This window comes from Bufo gargarizans, chromosome 1 (assembly GCF_014858855.1).
Source record: "Bufo gargarizans isolate SCDJY-AF-19 chromosome 1, ASM1485885v1, whole genome shotgun sequence".
NCBI classification, from domain to species: Eukaryota; Metazoa; Chordata; class Amphibia; order Anura; family Bufonidae; genus Bufo; species Bufo gargarizans.
Window position 1 is genome coordinate 181332359 of NC_058080.1, and position 23037 is coordinate 181355395.

Sequence of the window (23037 nt, forward strand, 5' to 3'; positions counted from 1 at the left end):
CAATTTCTCTGCTTTTAAAACAGAAAGTGATACCTCATAAAATATTTATTACTTAACATTCCCCATATGTCTACTTTATGTTGGCATCATTTTGGAAATTTTATTTTACTTTTTGGGGACGTTAGAAGGCTTAGAAGTTTAGAAGCAATTCTTAAAATTTTAAAGAAAATTGCCAAAACCCACTTTTTAAAGACTAGTTCAGGTCTGAAGTCACTTTGTGGGGCCTACATAGTGGATGACCCCATTGTAGAAACTACACCCCTTAAGTTACTTAAAACCGATTTTACAAAAAAAAAATTTAACCCTTCAGGCGTTCCACAAGAATTAGGAAAAGAGAGATCAAATTTTTTTATTTTAGCTTTTTGGGCAGTTTTTACATTTTAATCCAATTTTTTCTTTAACACATCGATGGTTAACAGCCAAACAAAACTCAATATTTAGTACCCAGATTCTGCGGTTTACAAAAATACCCCACATGTGGTCATAAACTGCTGTATGGGCACACGGCAGGGTGCAGAAGAAAAGGAGCGCCACATGGTTTTTAGATGCCATGTCCCATTTTGAAGCCCCCCTGATGCACCCTTACAGTAGAAACTCCCAAGAAGTGACCCCATTTTGGAAACTAGGGGATAAGGTGCCAGTTATATTGGTACTATTTTTGGGTGTATATGATTTTTTGATCATTTATTATAACACTTTATGGGGCAAGGTGACCAAAAAATTGGTTGTTTTAGCACAGTTTTTATTTTTACAGCGTTCACCTGAGAGGTTCAGTCAAGTGACATTTTTATAGAGCAGATCGTTATGGATGTGGCGATACCTAATATGTATACTTTTTCTTATTTATTTAAGTTTTACACAATAATAGCATTTTTTAAACAAAAAAAGTGTTTTAATGTGTCTTCATGTTCTGAGAGCTATATTTATATATTTTTTTTTATTTATTTTTTTTGCCATTTTCTTATGTAGGGGCTAATTTTTTCCGGAATGAGGTGACGGTTTTATTGGTACTAATTTGTGGGACATACGCCCTTTTGATCACTTGGTGTTGCACTTTTTGTGACAAAAGGTGACAAAATTGGCTTTTAAAAAAAAAAAGTTTTTTCTTTAATGGTGTTTATCGAACTTGTGATATATTTATTGATCCGACCGTCACAGACGCGGCAATACCAAATATGTCTATTTTATTTTATTTTTTCTATTTTTAACATTTTTTTATTTTTTTATTCCTTACATGGGAATTATTATTTTTTTTACATGTGAAGCCTTTTCTTTTTTGCACATTGCGTCCCCCATAAGGTCATACAAGACCTCTGGGGGACATTTACTTCACTTTTTATTTTATTTTATTTTTTACTGACATAGTAGCCCCAGTTACAAGAGAAATGCACCCCCCAGAGAGGCTGTACAGCCTCAGTGCAGGGCTGATCGAGGTCTCTGAAAGACCTCACAGCTTCGGCACTCTCCCGGCTCCGGCAGTCACATGACCGCCGGGCCGGAACAGGAAGCGCATAGCTCTTCCTGCATTGTATACACAGCGCTCGGTGTCCCTGCCTTCTCGAAGGGTTGCCCTGCTGTCACTGACAGCGGGCAACCCGATCAGCAGATGCACGTATATGCGATCTCTAAATGGACGTTTTAAAACGTCCATTCAGAGAGAGAGAACCACCTCCCGGACGTTTATATTCAATGGGTGGACGGGAGGTGGTAAAAGATGAGGACTGTCATTTTGAGTTGCTGGGGCACATGTCAGTACTAGGATTATCAATTTCTGCATTTTACACGCTAGTTGTCAAAATCGTGACCAAGAGATACAGTGTATGCATTTATCTTCTATTGACTATTAACGTTCCCCAGTACTTTGTAGGTCGTGAGCGGCTTTCCCATACAATAAAGGAATAAATACCTAGACATATATTATGCATGCAATATGGGTTGGAAGGACTGTCTTGCTTTTGCCTATTCGGAGCACTAACATTTCTCTTTTACGATAGTTCTGCTGCGATTATGACTGTTTACAGCTGAATAACAGTTTTTGAAACTTTAGAAGGAAAAAAAAATGACCTGTATGAGAAAGCAGTCATAATGCTGTCGCTCTGACTCTCAGAGCTGTAATCCAAATCCCTGGCTGGAATAAACTACAATACTGACTTGTTTACCCACCAGAGGAACACATTATTGCCTCGTAAAGAAGCACAACGGTCCTTATTATTCGGAAGGCGTCGAAACCAGAGCTCATAGCAGAGACCTGAAGGATGTTTCAACCTGCATTATTTTTGTAGCGTTACAGCTGAGACGTCCTAAGGGTGTAGCACGGAATGTGAAATGGTTTAGTGCTGTGTTTCAGGGGAGAAGATGTTGGGTAGCATGTGCTTTGCCCCCTCCTCATATAGTGCTGTATGCTAATGTACAGTGCTTGAGCTTTTACTAAAAAACACAGTGCTAGTATTGGGAGGTAATGATCTAACTAGTGTCTATAAAATGGAAATGATACCGCATAAAATATATTTGATGGCAACCTAACCTTACTTAAAATTAAGACTTAATAGTTACAGTATTATAGGGTTTGTGCTACTATTATAAATGTGTCCCTCCCAACAGATATCGCTGTTATAATCACTTTCCCTAAATACTACCATTTATCAAAGTTATTAGCCGACTATTGTGCCCTGTGGCAAATCCGTTCCGAATTCAGTTGATGTTGGGTACGTCCTGTAGTGGAGCCTTGTAATACAGGACACACATGCTCACAGTGCTTCTTTTTCTTCCCTTCAATAACCACTCCTCTATGTGCCGTGTCAGTGACATGTCAGGATGGATAGACAGATAGATAAACGTATTGATGGATTTTGCATGCAGCGGTTTGTGTCTGGCCGGTTCTCCGCTTGTCTGCCGGATTGTGTATGGATCTCCACCGGACCCCATTATACTTAAAAGGGCCGGCGGACATTCTGTCCGCATCTGGCAGTGCTGGATCCAGTGAAATCCTGCATGCTGTCCACTGCCCTTGGTGTTAAAGTAGTTTAAGTTATGTTGGTTATGAATCCAGTTATAGAGCATTTTAACCACTTCAGCCCCGCTAGGTGAAACCCCCTTCATGACCAGGCCACTTTTTACACTTCGGCACTACACTCCTTTCACCGTTTATCGCTCGGTCATGCAACTTACCACCCAAATGAATTTTACCTCCTTTTCTTCTCACTAATGGAGCTTTCATTTGGTGGTATTTTATTGCTGCTGGCATTTTTACTTTTTTTGTTATTAATCAAAATGTAACGATTTTTTTGCAAAAAAATGACATTTTTCACTTTCAGCTGTGAAATTTTGCAAAAAAAACGACATCCATATATAAATTTTTCGCTAAATTTATAGTTCTACATGTCTTTGATAAAAAAAAAAATGTTTGGGCAAAAAAAAAAAAATGGTTTGGGTAAAAGTTATAGCATTTACAAACTATGGTACAAAAATGTGAATTTCCGCTTTTTGAAACGGCTCTGATTTTCTGAGCACCTGTCATGTTTCCTGAGGTTCTACAATGCCCAAACAGTAGAAAAACCCCACAAATGACCCCATTTCGGAAAGTAGACACCCTAAGGTATTCGCTGATGGGCATAGTGAGTTCATAGAACTTTTTATTTTTTGTCACAAGTTAGCGGAAAATGATGATGATTTTTTTTTTTTTTTTTTTTCTTACAAAGTCTCATATTCCACTAACTTGCGACAAAAAATAAAAAATTCTAGGAACTCACCATGCCCCTCACAGAATACCTTGGGGTGTCTTCTTTCCAAAATGGGGTCACTTGTGGGGTAGTTATACTGCCCTGGCAATTTAGGGGCCCAAATGTGTGAGAAGAACTTTGCAATCAAAATGTGTAAGAAATGACCGGTGAAATCCGAAAGGTGCACTTTGGAATATGCGCCCCTTTGCCCACCTTGGCAGCAAAAAAGTGTCACACATGTGGTATCGCCGTACTCAGGAGAAGTTGGGGAATGTGTTTTGGGGTGTCATTTTACATATACCCATGCTGGGTGAGAGAAATATCTTGGCAAAAGACAACTTTTCCCATTTTTTTATACAAAGTTGGCATTTGACCAAGATATTTTTCTCACCCAGCATGGGCATATGTAAAATGATACCCCAAAACACATTCCCCAACTTCTCCTGAGTACGGCGATACCAGATGTGTCACACTTTTTTGCTGCCAAGGTGGGCAAAGGGGCACATATTCCAAAGTGCACCTTTCGGATTTTGCAGGGCATTTTTTACACATTTTGATTGCAAGGTACTTCTCACACATTTGGGCCCCTAAATTGCCAGGGCAGTATAACTACCCCACAAGTGACCCCACTTTGGAAAGAAGACACCCCAAGGTATTCAATGAGGGGCATGGCGAGTTCCTAGAATTTTTTTTTTTTTGCATAAGTTAGCGGATATTGATTTTTTTTGTTTTTTTCTCACAAAGTCTCACTTTCCGCTAACTTAGGACAAAAATTTCAATCTTTCATGGACTCAATATGCCCCTCACGGAATACCTTGGGGTGTCTTCTTTCCGAAATGGGGTCACATGTGGGGTATTTATACTGCCCTGGCTTTTTAGGGGCCCTAAAGCGTGAGAAGAAGTCTGGAATATAAATGTCTAAAAATGTTTACGCATTTGGATTCCGTGAGGGGTATGGTGCGTCCATGTGAGATTTTATTTTTTGACACAAGTTAGTGGAATATGAGACTTTGTAAGAAAAAACAAAAACAAACAAAAAATGTCCGCTAACTTGTGCCAAAAAAAATGGCTGAATGGAGCCTTACCAGGGGGGGAGTGATCAATGACAGGGGTGTGATCAATGACAGGGGGGTGATCACCCATATAGACTCCCTGATCACCCCCCTGTCATTGATCACCCCCCCCCCCTGTAAGGCTCCATTCAGACATCCGCATGATTTTTTACGGATCCATGGATACATGGATCGGATCCACAGAACGCATGCGGACGTCTGAATGGAGCCTTACAGGGGGGTTATCAATGACAGGGAGTGATCAGGGTAATCAGGGTGATCACCCCCCTGTCACTGATCACCCCCCCTGTAAGGCTCCATTCAGACATCCGCATGATTTTTTACGGATCCATGGATACATGGATCGGATCCACAGAACGCATGCGGACGTCTGAATGGAGCCTTACAGGGGGGTTATCAATGACAGGGGGTGATCAGGGTAATCAGGGTGATCACCCCCCTGTCACTGATCACCCCCCCTGTAAGGCTCCATTCAGACGTCCGCATGATTTTTATGGATCCATGGATACATGGATCGGATCCGTAAAAATCATGCGGACGTCTGAATGGAGCCTGACAGGGGGGTGATCAATGACAGGGGGGTGATCAGGGAGTGTATATGGGTGATCACCCGCCTGTCATTGATCACCCCCCTGTAAGGCTCCATTCAGACGTCCGCATGATTTTTACGGATCCATGGATACATGGATCGGATCCGTAAAAATCATGCGGACGTCTGAATGGAGCCTTACAGGGGGGTGATCAATGACAGGGGGGTGATCAATGACAGGGGGTGATCAGGGAGTGTATATGGGTGATCACCCGCCTGTCATTGATCACCCCCCTGTAAGGCTCCATTCAGACGTCCGCATGATTTTTACGGATCCATGGATACATGGATCGGATCCGTAAAAATCATGCGGACGTCTGAATGGAGCCTGACAGGGCGGTGATCAATGACAGGGGGTGATCAGGGAGTGTATATGGGTGATCACCCGCCTGTCATTGATCACCCCCCTGTAAGGCTCCATTCAGACGTCCGCATGATTTTTACGGATCCATGGATACATGGATCCGTAAAAATCATGCGGACGTCTGAACGGAGCCTGACAGGGGGGTGATCAATGACAGGGGGGTGATCAATGACAGGGGGTGATCAGGGAGTGTATATGGGTGATCACCCGCCTGTCATTGATCACCCCCCTGTAAGGCTCCATTCAGACGTCCGCATGATTTTTACGGATCCATGGATACATGGATCGGATCCGTAAAAATCATGCGGACGTCTGAATGGAGCCTGACAGGGCGGTGATCAATGACAGGGGGTGATCAGGGAGTGTATATGGGTGATCACCCGCCTGTCATTGATCACCCCCCTGTAAGGCTCCATTCAGACGTCCGCATGATTTTTACGGATCCATGGATACATGGATCGGATCCGTAAAAATCATGCGGACGTCTGAACGGAGCCTGACAGGGGGGTGATCAATGACAGGGGGGTGATCAATGACAGGGGGGTGATCAATGACAGGGGGGTGATCAATGACAGGGGGGTGATCAATGACAGGGCGGTGATCAATGACAGGGGGGTGATCAGGGAGTTTATATGGGGTGATCAGGGGTTTATAAGGGGTTAATAAGTGACGGGGGGGGGGTGTAGTGTAGTGTAGTGTGGTGTTTGGTGGGACTGTACTGACCTACCTGAGTCCTCTGGTGGTCGATCCTAACAAAAGGGACCACCAGAGGACCAGGTAGGAGGTATATTAGACGCTGTTATGAAAACAGCGTCTAATATACCTGTTAGGGGTTAAAAAATTCGGATCTCCAGCCTGCCAGCGAGCGATCGCCGCTGGCAGGCTGGAGATCCACTCGCTTACCTTCCGTTCCTGTGAGCGCGCGCGCCTGTGCGCGCGCGTTCACAGGAAATCTCGCGTCTCGCGAGAAGACGCGTATATGCGTCCAGGAGGAATAAAGCAACCACCTCCCGGACGCATATACGCGTACAGCGGTCGGGAGGTGGTTAAAGGGACACTGACAGGCCTTCTGAGCATAATTAGCTCTTTATATGCCCCCTAGGTCTTATAAGAAGTTCCCAATTCATATAAGTATTATCCCTGTGCGCATTATAAAACGTTAAAAATAATCTTTATAATCACCTGTCCTTTCTGCCCAAGGTGCGTTCTTTGTGCCGCATTTGTGCCGGATCCTTCGAGACGCCCATCTCATTAGTATTCACTTGGCACAATGTGATCCCGGCGAGCGAGGGTGCCGGGCGCATGCGCAGGATCTCCGAATGTCGGACACTGGAAAATACTGCCCAGCGAAGTGAATACTAATGAGATGGGCGTGTCTAAGGATCCGGTAGTTGGGACGCGGCTGGGCACAAATGCGGCACAAAGAACGCCCCTTGGGCAGAAAGGACGGGTGATTATAAAGATTATTTTTAACATTTTATAATGTGCACAAGGATAATACTTATATGAATTGGGAACTTATTATAAGACCTAGGGGGGCATATAAAGAGCTAATTATGTTCAGAAGGCCTACCGCCTTTAAATATGAGGCGATAGAAAATGAACTGGTTAGTGCCACATGATCTGCTGATACCACCGAAGGTGGTATAGCAGGCTGGGCTATACCGCGGTGAGCACTCGGAATAGCTATATATGATCTGCTGATGTCAGGACTCCTCTCACTGCCCTAAAGCATGATGGGACAGCAGACACATGACAAACCAGGAAGCAGGATTCAAACATGGAGGAGTAAGAGCAAACTACAAATGTAACTTTCAAAAAAAGAAAAAATCCAAGGAGGGATGGGACCTACCGTAGAGTACTTGATGATCATAAACTTTAGAGTGAGAAGTAGTTTATGGCACAACCCCTTTAACTCTTATCGGTTATAACTACCAGTTGGCATTTGTAGATGAGCGGGTGTGCGTCAGGTAGAAATCCTCCTTTATATGGCAGTACCAATAAGTTCTGCCTTGTATTCCAACACACAAGGCTCTGTTCACACTGGCAGTTTTCATTTCCATTGTTCTAATCCCCTATAGTAGTAGGACAAAGAAAATAGTGGATACATCCTTTTTTTTTTTTTTTTTTTTTTTTTTTTTTTTTTTTTTCTTCAACAAAAATTTATTGGAAAAACACTACAAAACATTTTTTACAGACATTTTTACAATCTCTCAATTCTTAGTGTCCCAACTAATTATATATAATTATAATATATTCAATTCATCTTTTCTTTCATTTAGAAAACCCTCCCCTCCCTCCCCCCTAATCCCTAATCCCTAATCTGTGGTGCGTCAAAGCAGGCCCCCCGTAAATAAACCAACTTGACCTCGACTAATCAATCAATCTTCCAGCCATCCCATATCTTGTTCCACTGTTCCTCAACCTCCCTCCGTTTATATAAAATTTTCTCGTAGTTTTTAACCTTATCGGTTAGGTTTATCCATGTGTTGATGTCTGGAGTGGAACGGGCAAACCAGGTCCGGCTGATCAGTACTCTAGCCAGCATCAATATTCTACTCAGGAAGATCTTTTGATACTTATGATTTTTTAATTTGGAAAGATCATTAAGCACGAATACTTGTGGTTCAAAAGGAATTCGAATTTTTAATTTGTAGATAATACAGTTATTGATGTTATTCCAGTAGTTTGTGAGTTCTGGACAAGTCCATATCATATGGAAGAAGTCCGCTCCTACAATGTCACATTTGGGGCAGTTGGACATATCTCTTAACCCACATTTATTCATCCATAAGGGAGTAATATATAATCTGTGACAAATATAGAATTGTATTAAAACATGGTTGAAGTTCTGGGATACTGAAACCAAATTCCCAAAAATATTCTCCCAACCTTCTACTTGTAAATTCGGACAATCCGCCTCCCACGCTTTTTGTCCTGGTGAATGTGTATCACTAAACCGTGCCTTAAGTAATAACTTATATATATTTGAAATCTTTATTTTAACAAGTACACCCCCTACCCACTCATTCAAAAAAGATAAATTATCTATATCCAACAATCGCTTATCATCCAAACTGGATAATACAGATCGAAGTTGAAGGTACCTAAACCATGAAAGATTTCTTATATTATGTGTCATTTCTATAAAGGATTTAATTTCTCTATCTTTAACTACCTGTGAAATATATAAGATTTTATTCTTCTGCCAAAATATGTCAGCTGCAATATCATCTAAGCTTTGTAAATAGAAATTATGCCAAAGAGGCGTAAATGTGAATGAACCCTTAACCTTCAACCATGTCCTAGTTGTATTCCACATTTTCAGAAGTAGATTAATAGTTTCTCTGTAGCCGTGCTCATAACTCTTCAATAAACCGGATTCCAACAAAGTAAAAATATTATTATGAGCATGGCTAGTTACCAGCTTCCTCAAGAGTGCGCTGTTCTCTGATTCATAACACCACAATAGCTGAGCTGCAATAAAGTACCCTTTAAAGTAGGGGAGATTTAAACCCCCAGACTCCACGGATTTATACAAATATTCCAACTTAATTCGAACTCGCTTTCTTCCCCATATTAAATCATTAATTATTCTTTCAATAAGTTTAAAGTGTTTGTCATGTATCCAAATAGGTGTATTCCTGAGCACATAGAGAAATTGTGGTAATATCACCATTTTAACTAGTGAGATTCGATCAGCTCTGGATAGGGGAAGTTTCAGCCAGATTCCTATTTTAGCTCTGGTCTTTACTATTATGGGAATCAAATTAAGTTGTAGAAAATTTTCAACCCGAGGCGATATAGTCAGACCCAAATATTGGAAAGTATCAACAATATCCAACTGTATAACAGGAACCTCCTTCTGTGGCAGAGGGTCTATTGGGAGCAGACTGGTCTTGGCCCAATTTATACAAAGACCAGACACCTCACCAAATAATTTAACCATATGAATGATCCTAGGAAGAGTAGTTTCCGTATGATCTATAAAAAACAGAACATCATCTGCATATAATGAGATGCGGTCTTGTGTTCCTAACGTACCGAATCCTTTAACCTGATCATCTTGCCTGATGGCCATCGCAAGGGGTTCGATATAAATATCGAATAACAGGGGAGATAGTGGACAGCCCTGGCGGGTGCCTCTCTTTAAATCAATACTGCCGCTCAGGATTCCATTAAGACTCAGTTTTGCCCTTGGAGATCTATACAGTAGCTTAAGAGTGCGTATAAATCTTTCTCCAAAGCCCATCCTTGCAAGAACCTTCCAGAGGAAACGCCACTCCACCCTGTCAAAGGCCTTAGAGGCGTCCAATGACAGGATGGAGCGGGCAGTCCCCCCCGGGGCCTGAATATTGGAGAAGAGCCGGTGTAAATTATGATGTGTACCCTTATTTTGGATAAAGCCGCACTGATCCGAATGGACAATGGAGGAGATGACCCTGGAAAGCCTTGTTGCCAGGACCCTCGCAAGGAGCTTTACATCTGCATTGAGCAGTGAAATTGGTCTGTATGATTCTAATTCTAAGGGGTCCTTGTTTTTTTTCGGTATTAGTATTATTATGGCCTCCATCATTGAATCTGGCAGCATCCCATCCTCCACTGATTCAGCAAAGACCTCCAACAGTCTGGGAAGAATGCAGTCCCCATATTTGCTATAAAATTCATATGGAAGCCCATCTGAACCAGGGGTGGAGTTAGCCGAGCATAGTTTAGTAGCTCCCTCAAGTTCCTGCATTGAGACCTCCATTTCTAGTGCTTTCTTTTCCGACTCAGTAATAGTTGGAAACTTGATCCTTCACATGACTGACACCAGCAGCACTTGATCAGTCATTTTACAGAACAAAATGGCATCTGTGTATGGACTAGATTTTACCACTGTAAGGGAAATTTATCATGGGCTGTACACCATTTTTCTGATGTGTAAAAAAATAAATAAAAATACACTGTTTTTGCACTAAAATGTGCAACAATTTTTTTTTTACTTTCCACCATTTGTGCCACTTTTCAACCAAAATGAGTGGTCTTAGTGGAAGGGGAGTGACCTTCTCAGCCCAACAGATGTGAAATAATATATTCCAGAAAATGGCATAAATTATAGCTGAACTCTACAACCGCTCATAGCACAGACCAGGGAATGAAGTAAAGATAAGAATTTTTTAGCGCGTTCCCCATCGGTGATGGTGCGTTCCTCTGCCATGAGCATTCCTGATAAATTCCTACTAATTTAGGTAAATTCATATTCAGGCCCTCAAGTATATCTCAACATATTTATGGTGGGCCAATTAGAAAAACAGATTGTGTGAGGGTACATGCTTCTGCTGGGAGTCCTTTGTAGATTGTGTATCTAGATCTCTAGGTTCTCCATCCACATATCATTTACAAGTTCTCGGTTTCCTTCATAAACCTTATGGCTGCTTAGCTATGGAGACCATACTTAGTCTGCTTAGTGTGGTTTATTGTATTCTTCCTATTTTGCTGGTTTTTGCACATGGGTTAGCCTTGTTTAGCAATAAATTTATAGCCGTCCAAGGATTGCTCATGAGAGACATGTCGGCAAACCTCAGCCAAGTAAAAGTAGCTATTTTTTCAAAGAGTGTTTTATTACCAATAGCTTGGTTTGGAAGGCGAATGGAATTTAATGTAGAGGAAGGATTAGAACCGTCTTCTGACTTTCATTGGAGCTGATTCTCTCCTCTTCCTGTAATATATTTATGAGTAAAGTGCTGCAGCTCCGTTTAGCAGCGATGCCCGGATCATGTAGTTACAAGACAAGACAAGCAAATAACTCACTCTTTATCAGCGTAATTAGGGCCGATATTTGTTGCTGGGTCTTTGTAGCTAAAGACGCGGATTTGACTGGAGGAACTAGATGGTTCTCTCTAGCTGGTCAAGTGGGAGATTAGTTTTCTTCTCTGCTTTGTTTGCAATTACTGAGTAGTCAGAAAATGGCAGCAGCAGTTGTAATGAGTTTTAACGCGTTCTCTATATTTTTGTAGCCAACAACACTGGAATGCACAGGAGGCAAATCTCAGACCTTTTAGACCAAAGTATCCAGGTCCATTCTCAGTGCTTTGTGATCACAGCCGACAATCGCTTCATAATAGTCTGTGGCTTTTGGGACAAAAGTTTCCGCGTGTATTCCACAGACACAGGTAAGTTCTAGTTTTCTAAATGTGTATATGTGTATCTATCTGTCTTTGTGTGTCTATATGATCTGTATAAGTGCATGTTTGTATATATAGATGGGTCTGTATATTTATCTATTATCTACTCACTGCTTATAATATGTCCATCTTATATCTATCTAATTTCTATCTGTCTAATATATAATATTTATTTTGTTCAATTATTATATTTTCTGTACTTACGGTACATAGCACTCACATATTCCGTAGCGCTTTACAGACATTATCATTGCTTGCTGCCCCCAGTGGAGCTCACAATCTAAGTTCCGTATCAGTATGTCTTTGGAGTGTGGGAGGAAACTGGAATATCCAATGGAAACCCACACAAACCGCGGCACTGCAACATTATCTATCTGTCTATCTATCTATCTATCTATCTCCGTCTGTGTCTCTATCTATCCAATATATATCTGTTTAAATATCTATCTTTATAATATCTTTCTATCTAATATTTATCTGTCTTTAGGCTACCTTCACATCTGCGGTTTTGTATTCCGGTTTTGTAATCCGAGGATCTCAAAACCAGAGCAAAACAGTTCTGTTCGATTTAATGCACCAGGATGTTACCATTCCTTTAGGAGTCGGTTGTATTCAATCGAAACTGAATAAACCGGATCTGACTAAAATCATTGTAAGTCAATGAATGATGGATCCGTTTTTTTCGGATCCCAAAACCCCCCAGATCTGGCACCATTGACTTACATTGTTTGTGGTGCCAGTTCCGGTTTATTCCGTTTCGCAGACTGGGAACAAAACCGCAGCTTGCTGTGTCCGGTGTACAAAACTGAACAAACCAGAACTGATGCATCCTGAATGGTATTCTTCTCCATTCAGAACGTATGGTGACAAAACGGAATCATTTTGCCCCGGTTTTGTCCGATCTCTGCCTTTCTCACTTGCTCTCTCTGCATCTCTTTCTACCTCTCTCTTCCTGTGTCTATCTATTTAATATCTATTTCTCTTTGTCTTTTTCTCTTTCTGTCTTTCTTTTTCTCCTTCTGTCTCGCATTTTAGATCTTGTTGCCGGACATAACTCATACAATGCAATAATGAATCCCTTGTGCCAGGATTTGGATATGCAGGACTATAACTATAATGCAGTACACACATACATGAATATGTTGTTGTTTTTTCTTGATACCAGTATACCATATGTAGTTAATTATTTTTTATATACATTGTTAGCCATTTTACAGCTAATTTTCTTTCTGCCCTGTAAGTGTCACATTTTGGAGGAATATTCCACTTGGTTTGTTAAATGCACTTTTTTTTTTGCACATGTACCTTTTGAAGGATTTCGCAGTATTTGTCTTGACATGTGGGACACAGGATTAACACGTCTGTGAAAGCTGTTAGAGAAGAAACTCTACCGCGTGTTTCTGATTGTTTAATGGCTCCAGTTCTTTTAAAATTCCCATAGATTTTTCTTTCTTGCATGCAGTGTAGTTGGAGCCATACACGTTTTAGTAATCTTGTGACAGGCGTGCTTGCATCCTCAGAGATCACTTATATTGGGAAAATACTATAGCTTTTTTGCTCTGTGAGCCCGGGCAGCAGGGCAAACACGTGCACGCCCCATGTAATGTATAGCATAGCAGCACAATAAGTGTAATATTCAATTATATTCTATCACTTCTGAATAAAGGGGCCCTTTTCTTTTTTAGCATTCCTTGTTTTGTTTTTATACTTGTAACAGGAAATTCTTGTGGCGTAAATCATTTTTTTCTAAGTAGAGCCAATACAGAAAAGGCATCATAAACCCTCTCCTGGCAGTGGGAATTATTTTCAGGCGGCCTTTTATATCCAGCGGTGCTAAGGGCCTGTGTCTGTTTTCCTTTTTCTCCTTTATTTCTTTTTATTTGCAACAGGGCTGTCAAATAAAACTGAATAACTAGAAAATGTGTTCTGTCAAAAAAAGGAAATACTGTTGTTTGAGCTAATGTAATATTTTCTGTTCTTGTATCCAGAAACCCTCTTAATACAAAATACAACCCAGGCTAATAAGAAGGGTGCATTTATTAGAAACTAATGTTTAACATATTTTTTATTTTATTTTTTACTTGTGTTTGAATATTTAATGTCTTATTTATTTCTTAATGCATTTCTAAAATATTTTTTTATAATTTAGTAATTTAGTCTTACAGTTTTTATCGTATTAATTAACCCCAAAAGTAAGAAAACACTTGTTTTTTGGTTGATTGTATCTTTTTGTCAGCATAAAAGGTGCCCTATTATTGGCAGTACATCCCATGTGTAATCAGGGATGTCCTTCCAATAATCAATACAACTGAAAGGGCTACCTCAATCTTTCCTCTTCCATATGCTTTGCATAGGCTGCTGCAAACAAGCACTGATAGATGCGTTTATCATCAATGGTTGTCTGTCCAGCTTGGACAACGAACAGTGTAATAGAACCCTAAGCTATACAAAAGCTTCTAGAAGAAACTAAGGGTAGTATTACCCTGCCCAATGGCTGGACAAGCACTCTCAAATGATAAATGTGTTGATTGGTGTTCGTTTGTATCACCATATTACACAGGCTAATACAAAATGTATTAGGAAGGAACGATTGTTACCTCATTCAATTGTATGGATTATCAGAGCTAATTACACTAGGAGATACAGTATGCTGACAAATGAGCTTTTATTCAATTGCCAGCTAAATCGTAGCACAATTACATGGGCATATTATTGGGAAAGAGTGTTCCTAAGAATGCTTGTTCCCGATAATTAGACTGAAAATCGTACTGTATAATAGGCTCTTTAGAGACATGTTATATCTGATGGACTGGCACGGTTTTGCACCTTCTTAGTCAGTTCTTTTAAAAACAAAGACATTTCAGAAAATCTTGTACACTATGATAAATAACGCCATATACCCTAATGGACCAGGTAGATCTGCAATGGTGCTTGAAAGTTTGTGAACCCTTCAGAATTTTTCATATTTCTGCAGAAATTTGACCTAAAACAGAAACCTAAAGTAGATAAAGATAACCAAATCAAATAAATGAGTTAGAAATAACGTCTGTGAGTGGCAAAAGTGAACCCCTACTTTCAGCAGTAACTGCAACTAAATGTTTGCAGTAATTGTTCCTCCTGGACATCAGCAGGTAAGAATTTTAGCCCATTCCTGCGTACAAAAGAGCTTCAACTCTATTATGTTAAGTGAATTTCCTCCCATGAATGGCTCACTTCAGGTCCTAGCACCACGTTTCTATTGGATTGAAGTCAGGACTTGGACTTCTTTGGTAGAAAGACTTGTGTGCTTAGGGTCATTGTCTTTCTGCATGATCCATGTTCTCTTGAAATTCGGCTCTCGGGTAGATGTCTTAAAATTTGCTGATATAATTCAAAATTCATTGCCATCCCGGCCCAGATGCACTAAAACAAGCCCAAACCCTGACACTACCACCACAATGTTTTCAAATGGGATAATAATATTTATTTATATAGCGTCAATGTATTCCGCAGCGCTTTACAATCGGGGGTTCACGTACAAACAGAGTCATAAATAACATAGCAGCAAACAGGTCAACAATTAAAACAAGAAGAAAGAGGGCCCTGATCACAGGAGCTTCCAGTCTGTGAAATGGGATGAGATTTATATGCTGGAATTTAGTGTATTCCTTTCTCAAAACATAAAGCTTCACATTTAAACCAAAAAGTTCTGTTTTGGTTTAAATGTGAGGTCCACATGATCGTTCGCAAAATGCAGATGGTCAGCAATGTTCTTTTTGGAGAGCAACAGCTTTCTCCTTCCAGTCCTGTCATGCATACATTGTTGTTCATTGTCCTTCTGATGGTGGACTCATGAATTTACATTAGTTAATTTGAGAAAGGCCTTTAGGTTCTTAGAGGTTAATTAGGGTTCCTTTATGACTTCATGGACTATTACCCTTAACATAATGTTTGTTAATTAATTACATTCTCCAGGAGTGGTTGACTAAGTGCAATATTGGTCTTGAATGTCCTCCATTTGTACAGTAATTGTGGGTTGGTAGAGTCCAATCTCTTTTAGAGATTGTTTGGTAACCCTTTTCTAGCCTAATGAGCATCAACAACTTTTCCTCTGAGGTCCTCAGAAATCTCCTTTTGTTTGTACCCACAAACGTGTTGTGAAGATCAGACTTTGATGGATCCCTGTTCTTTGAGTAAGACAGGTTGCCCAATGACACCTGATTGTCATCTTGTTGATTAAAAACACCTGACTCTAATTTAACCCTCAAATAGTCTGCTAATTCTAAAGGTTCACATACTTTTGCCACTCGCAGATGTGATATTGGATCATTTCCTTTAATAAATAAATGATCAGGCCTAATACTTTTGACTCATTTGTGTGATTTTGTTATCTGATGTTTTAAATTCCATTTATGCAGAAATGTAGATGTATGTGTATATACAGTGCGTGTGTGTGTATATATATATATATCATGCCAATACATTTAAATAATGTAAAATATCTGCATTTGACATAAATGTGTCAAGTTTACTTGTGGATAAAGTTATTTATTTAAAAGATAATCAACATTTGAAACAGTCCTGCCAATGTGGTGTGAATCTAACCCAAGTATCTACTTGTGCATTTTTTGGGTAGGCAGCCACTTTGCTGTTGTTCTTCCCCTTGTGTCTGATTACAAACCAATGCTTCAGTTCACATTAAGAAAATAAACTTTATTGTAATTTTTTCATATTCCAGCAGCTCTACTCCACAACAAGATTAAGTTCTTTGCCAGAAGTGTCCATCATAATTTACTGCTGATTATTTCAACTGAATTATAGTGTATACTTTAGTTTTTTTTTAAAGAGATACAATTAGAATTTGCTCAATGTTAAGCCAAATGTTGGAAATAGTTTTATTGTTTCATTCAATTTGCGAATATCCATATTGTTTGCTCTTTATGTCAGGTAACCAAACTTTTATTGTTGCAGGCAAATTAACTCAGGTGGTTTTTGGTCACTGGGATGTGGTCACATGCTTGGCCCGATCTGAATCTTACATCGGAGGAGACTGTTACATCCTCTCAGGATCAAGAGATGCAACAATGTTGTTGTGGTATTGGAATGGCAAAAACAATGGCATTGGAGACAATCCAAATAGTAAGTTGCATACAATTTCGAGAGAAAGTAAGGTTGTATTTTTTCACATATAATGACCTTAATATGTGATCTTCAATTAAACAGTATGTAAATATAAAGGGGATGTAACTGAACAAAAAAAAACAAAAAAATACACCAACTGACTTTTCATTAATATATTAGAGGTTTTCTGGCATTTTAATATTGATGACCTATCCTCAGGACAGGTCATCAATATCAGATCGTCCGGTGTCTGACACCCGTCTGGTTGAAGAGAAGGCCATGCTCTGTGCGAGCGCAGCCTTCCCTTCATTGTTTACCTGCTCTCACAGTCGACATCTCAGGTGTAATTACAAGCTGTCCCATTCAATTCAATGGGACAGCTCCTTCCTATTCAAGTGTGTACTACAGAACCATCCCATAGAAGTGAATGGGATAGCTTCTTGGAATTACATTTGCTAACTGCTGCAGTGATGTTGATGCGATCAGCTAAAAAATGAAGGGAAGGCTGCGCTTGCACGGAGCACAGCCTTCTCTTCAATCAGCTGATCGTCGTTGGTCCGACACCCGGCACTGCTATTGATATAGATTGATCTGATATTCATGACCTATCTTGAGGATAGGTCATCAATATTAAAATCCCGGTAAACCTCTTTAAGCAAATAAGGGATCTCAGGCCATACACCTCAATTATTTATTTAGTTTTTGCATTATTTTTTTATTTTTTTGCCGATTTAAGCTTTATGTGCCCCAATTCAACTCATCTGTGGCTTCTACCCGGCCAATAAAGATTACCATGGTTTCCCTTTTTAACATAATTCCTGGCTAAGAATGCCATTGGCTTGTGACCACAATTACTATAAATGTGTAGCCTTTGGCTGACCGCAATAACTGTTCCTATGAGTCTTGCTGACTGCCAAACAATAAAGATGGGACACACAATCTGAAGTCGCTCAGATAAAATCTTAACAGCAGAAAATGTATTTCCAGTTTCAGCACAGACCTGAAAATATTGTAATTAATATATGGTTTAAAAAGTATTTGATATACTAAGACATATTTCATATACCATTCTAAGGGTTGATTTACGTGGCCGTGATCAGCCTGGGAACGGCGGCCGTGTGTCAGCCACGTATCCCTGGATAACCTCAGCTCGTAGATTTATGCTGTCAGTTCTTATCGAATTGTGGGTCTTGTACGGTAGATGTGACGCATCTCCCATCCTAAACTGCGCCTGACTCTGAAATCGACATCAGCTTGGAGCAGGTTTGGATTTCTGCTGTAATTCACACCACTTTTTCTGCGCCATCCCACCATTTAAAATCCCGTTTTAACAATAAAAAGTGGCATGTTTGGGAAAGTCGCAGTTTTTTTTTGCCACTTTTGCCCTCCAAATGTCACAAAAACGTGATGTGCAGCGCTTTTTTTTTTTTTACAAAAATGGGCATGATAAACATCAGACCCATTGTGTTGTTGTTTTGTGGTACAGCCTGTAATACAGTCCAGAGCTGTATTCACAGTTCTGTAGATGCCAGGATTGAAGTCCCAACGTCGCTTGTTGGCTGAGAACCTGCGCAGAGCTTACTTTCATGATATGTATTTTGGAGTGTAATTTACATCAGATACTGTACATTAATTTGCTGTTTTAAACCAAAATAAACCATATTATTTTGCCGTGCAGTCGGAGGGGGTGTCTTAGGGTGCATTCACACGACTGTATAAATTTATCTGCATCCAATCCGCATCTGTTCCGCATTTTGCAGAATAGATGTAGATCAATTCATTTCTATGGGTGAATAAAATGTGTGGACAACGTTCAGTATGTTGTCCGCATCAGTGTTTCCGCATTTCTAGTGTGCAAAAATATGAAGCTTGTATTACTATTGTCCGCACAGATCGGTCCGCAGCCCCATTCAAGTCAATGGATCCGCAAATTGGGGATGACATACGGAATGGTTTCTGTATGTCATCCGTTTTTTGCGGATCAGTTCTCGTATTTTTGAAGGCCTTAACTTTTTTTTTTTTTCTTTTTTTGTGGACTGTAAAAAAACCTGAAGTTTTTTGTCCGCAAAATGCAGACACGCGGTTCCGTTATTTGCAAACCGCAAAACGGAAAGGATGTGAATGAACCCTAATAGTAAGCTTGTTGACTGTTTCCAGTGATGGCCAGCAGGACAGGCCATAGAGCCTGGACCCTATAAATCTGTATTAATTAGGTATCACAATTACAGCCCAATAAACAGATGTAGGCACTAAACAAGTGTAATAAAGTTTAAATCTTCACAGTCTATACCAGGCATCCTCAAACTGCTGCCCTCCAGCTGTTGCAAAACTACAACTCCCAGCATGCCCAAACAGCCTACAGGTATCGGCCTACAGCAGGGCATTGTGGGAGTTGTAGTTTTACAACAGCTGGAAAGCCGCAGGTTGAGGATGCCTGGTCAATACTATATACAGTTGACTTCTCTTGGAGTAGTTATTTTCTTCAGTGATAGAGAAATGTGTGGTTTTAGTTCTAAAGCTATTGTTCAGCTATGATCAGTGTCTTGGATCAAGCCTCCTTCAAATCATTTACAACAGGACAATATGAGCATAATGTCTGGAGTTTATTTTTAACATGTAAGGGGCAGGAGCTTGTCATGATGGGTACAACAGAGGTTCAATATTAGGGACGTGTCTACTTGTTATACCGTCTTATAAACTTTTAATATGATTGTGTTTGCTAGTAAATGATGCTTCAAAGTGGTCTGGACAGTTGTAGTTGTCATATAGAGATAAAGCTGGCTTCATGTGTGATGTTTGCAGAGCGTGTGCAGTGAAAGTCCCCAGTCTGCAAGCTTAATGTGTCTATACGGTTTTATTAGCCAGACAAAGGCCAAAGTGTATCCTATTGGCCTCCGTCTGGTCGGTATACTTTAGTATTCCACAAAATGGCTTAGTAGACTATTATATTACATGCAAAGTAAGTACAGTATGTTAACAAGATGATTATAATTTTTCTTTCTCTAGAAAGTGTTTCACTGATATCTCTCAAAACACTTTTAAAGAGGTTGATAAGTTGGTGTCCGACTCCCGGAAACCCTGCTGATCAGCTGTTTGAAGAGACTGCAGCGCTCCTCCTAGGCCAGTGATGTCACCGTACATCAGTTGCGTGGCCTAGGCGCAGCTTAGTCCCTTTCAAGCACAACCGCTATACAGTGTACGGTACTGTGCATGGTATGCTGTGAGGAACCCGAAGCACTCACCAGAGCGCCAAGGTCTCTTGAAAAGCTGATCGGGGGTGCCTGCAGTCAGACTCCCTCCACACAGAGTAGATATAGATGATAGGCAATCAATATAAAAATCCTGGAAAACTCCTTTAAGGCCCCATATATGGGCCAACAGAGCAGACAATTATTTAGAACCATTCAGTCATGATAATTCCCTGGTCATGAGTGGATGTGAGAGGGCTGCATTTACATGTATGGGGACGAGTGGTCACTGCTGCGCTTGCTTCTCCCAGTACAGTTTCATTGTTTTGGGAGGCTGATTGCTGTTTACGCAGGATGATCTGCTGCTCAGAAATGATCATTTTGGTGCCTGCATCACAATGCTTTCAGCTGATGATTGAGTGTTTGCTCCGTGACCAGGTAATCATTGGCACCTTTACACAGGTACTCCTTCCAATAATCTGCCTGTGTAAGAGAGCCTTTGAAGGTGTTGTCCAGTTTTATGGCATTGATGACTTATCCTTGGGATAGGTCATCAATATCAGATCAATGGGGGGTCTGACTCCCGACACCCACGCCGATCAGCTGTTTAAAGGGGCTTCAGCACTCCTCCTCTTCAATGTTTACCTGCACGCCTTGTACATTGTAGCAGCAGGGCAGTGTAAATACAAATTCCTGTCCTAAAAGCTGTAATTACCTTGCACAACATCTGCAAGGTAGACTGCACACAGGTAAACATTGAAGAGGAAGCAGTGTGCGCACAAGCGCCATGGCCCTGTTAAAGAGGTATTCCATCACAGACAATGGGGGCATTGTCTGATAAAACGAGAACGGAGCAGGGAGAGCTGTGGCTGGAGGACCCCGGATTTCATCTGTCCTTCACCAAGCGCTGCTCCCATAGAAGTGAATGGGAGCGCACCGCGGCCCCTGCTTCCATTCATTTCTATGGGGCAGATGGAAACAGCCGAGCTGGCGCTCGGCTATTTTCGGCGGCCCCATAAAAATGTATGGAGGACGGCTGCACATGCGCAGTGCGCCCTCTGTTCATTTACCCTCCACGTTCTCATTGTAGGTGCGGGTCCCAGAGGTGGGACCCGCACCTACCAGACAATGGGGGCATATCCTAGCTATGTGCCCCCATTGTCTGTGATGGGAATACCCCTTTAAACTGCTGAGCGGTGGGGGTGCCAGGGCTCAGATCCCCACCAATCTGATGACCTGTTCTGAACATAGGTAATCAGTATCATATAACCATACAACCCCTCTAAGATGCCCATTGACGTGAGGTAATTGTCAGTCAACACCTCGTTTCCCGGTTTACACTGTAAACATACATGCCTGATTTTGAAAACCCAACCTATCGGTTCCTGTTTCTCTCAAGGGTAGATGGTGGGGACCCTTCATGTAACCATTGATGTTGGATTGGCAGCAGAAATGTTCTGGCTTTGTATCACAATAAGGAATTTGACTTTTACTGGCGAGCAGCTTTAGCAGAACCCAAGTGCTGAACTCCTCATATTCATGACCTCCAATTTCCCTCACCTCTCAAGATCACTTTTTTGTCCAGTTTTATATTTATAAAACCCCAGTTGAGCAGCATCACCGGAACCTGAGCTATGGAGTCATTGTATTCATGAGCTCCCGGTTGATCCCGCTCATGGATTATCAGCATTCTTCTTATACACAGTATAGGAAGAAACCTGTAAGTCATCCGTGGGAGGGAGAGTTGGAGCTCATGAATACTAGAACTCCAGAGCTAGGGTCCTGCTGGAACTTCTCACCATAAAAAGTGCTGCACAAAAAACTTGTGTTTGAATCAGGTTCGCTGTTACTGGTTTATGGTGGCCTCGGGTAAGGCAGTGTAAAGCTGGACACAGATTCCCTTTAAGGTTAACACTGCTGTAGATATAATATAGATGAATGTAGTACTAGGCCTCAGAACAGCACACAGAAGGAGCTTAGTAATCATTTGTATTATGGGACTGTCACTAATTGCCATCATGACAGAAATCAGATCTCTGGAGAAAAATGCAGGCCTTGTGGGTTGTCTTCAGGCTTAGGTGGCTGCACTTGTAGAGCTTTTTGCCATGCTTCCCTCTGTGCATTAACCCTTTTGATGCAAGGGCAATGTTTTCTGAATTATAAAATATCATACGCCCATACCTATATACAGATGTAGCAGAATACCGTGTTAATTAGTTGTAATAACTCGCCAAGTCTGACTGTTAACTCTGCTACCAAAAAAGAAGGGAAGTCCAGCATCCAAAACTGTGATAGCCTTTATTGAAATGTGCTACATAAAATCCAGTCAGACACTATGTGTACACATTTCGGATCTTGCCATAGTGATTCTTACTCATGTTAACCCTGCTACATCTGTATTTTCCAAAAGTAGACACTTGGCCCATTGTGAAAATGCCACCCAGCACTGTGCACTTTTAGGTGTCTTTATGAAATTTTGCATCAAAGTATAAAGTTTTGTATAAAAAAATTAAAAAAAAATATTACATTTGTGGCTATGGCAGCACCTTAGGTGCACATAACCTCCAAAAACAATAAAAGGACTCTATGTTCACAGTCATACATGTAACTTATGTGCTCAGGAGTATAACTTCACATATTCAGAAGAACTAAACGGACCAAATATCCCCATGTTCCAAGTACCAGTAAACATTTGGGTCACAGAGTTGACAGAGGTTCTGAGAAGGCGCAGAAGGTGATCACATGTGCAAATGCTCATGTATTCAACCCTGTAATAGAAAAAGATGACACCAACCCTAAATGTGAGATCAGAGAGCACCTATCCTCCATGATTAGTA

At 40.8% G+C, this 23037-nt stretch overlaps 1 protein-coding gene across 1 annotated transcript in view; it reads left to right on the top strand.

Annotated features, from left to right (window-relative positions):
- LRBA (LPS responsive beige-like anchor protein) overlaps positions 1 to 23037 on the top strand; it is a 568467-nt gene that overhangs the window by 485889 nt on the left and 59541 nt on the right. The window contains exons 51-52 of the mRNA XM_044300361.1: positions 11745 to 11900; positions 16863 to 17030. Of these exons, the coding sequence (XP_044156296.1) occupies positions 11745 to 11900; positions 16863 to 17030 (324 nt within the window). The remainder of the gene's footprint in view (positions 1 to 11744; positions 11901 to 16862; positions 17031 to 23037) is intronic.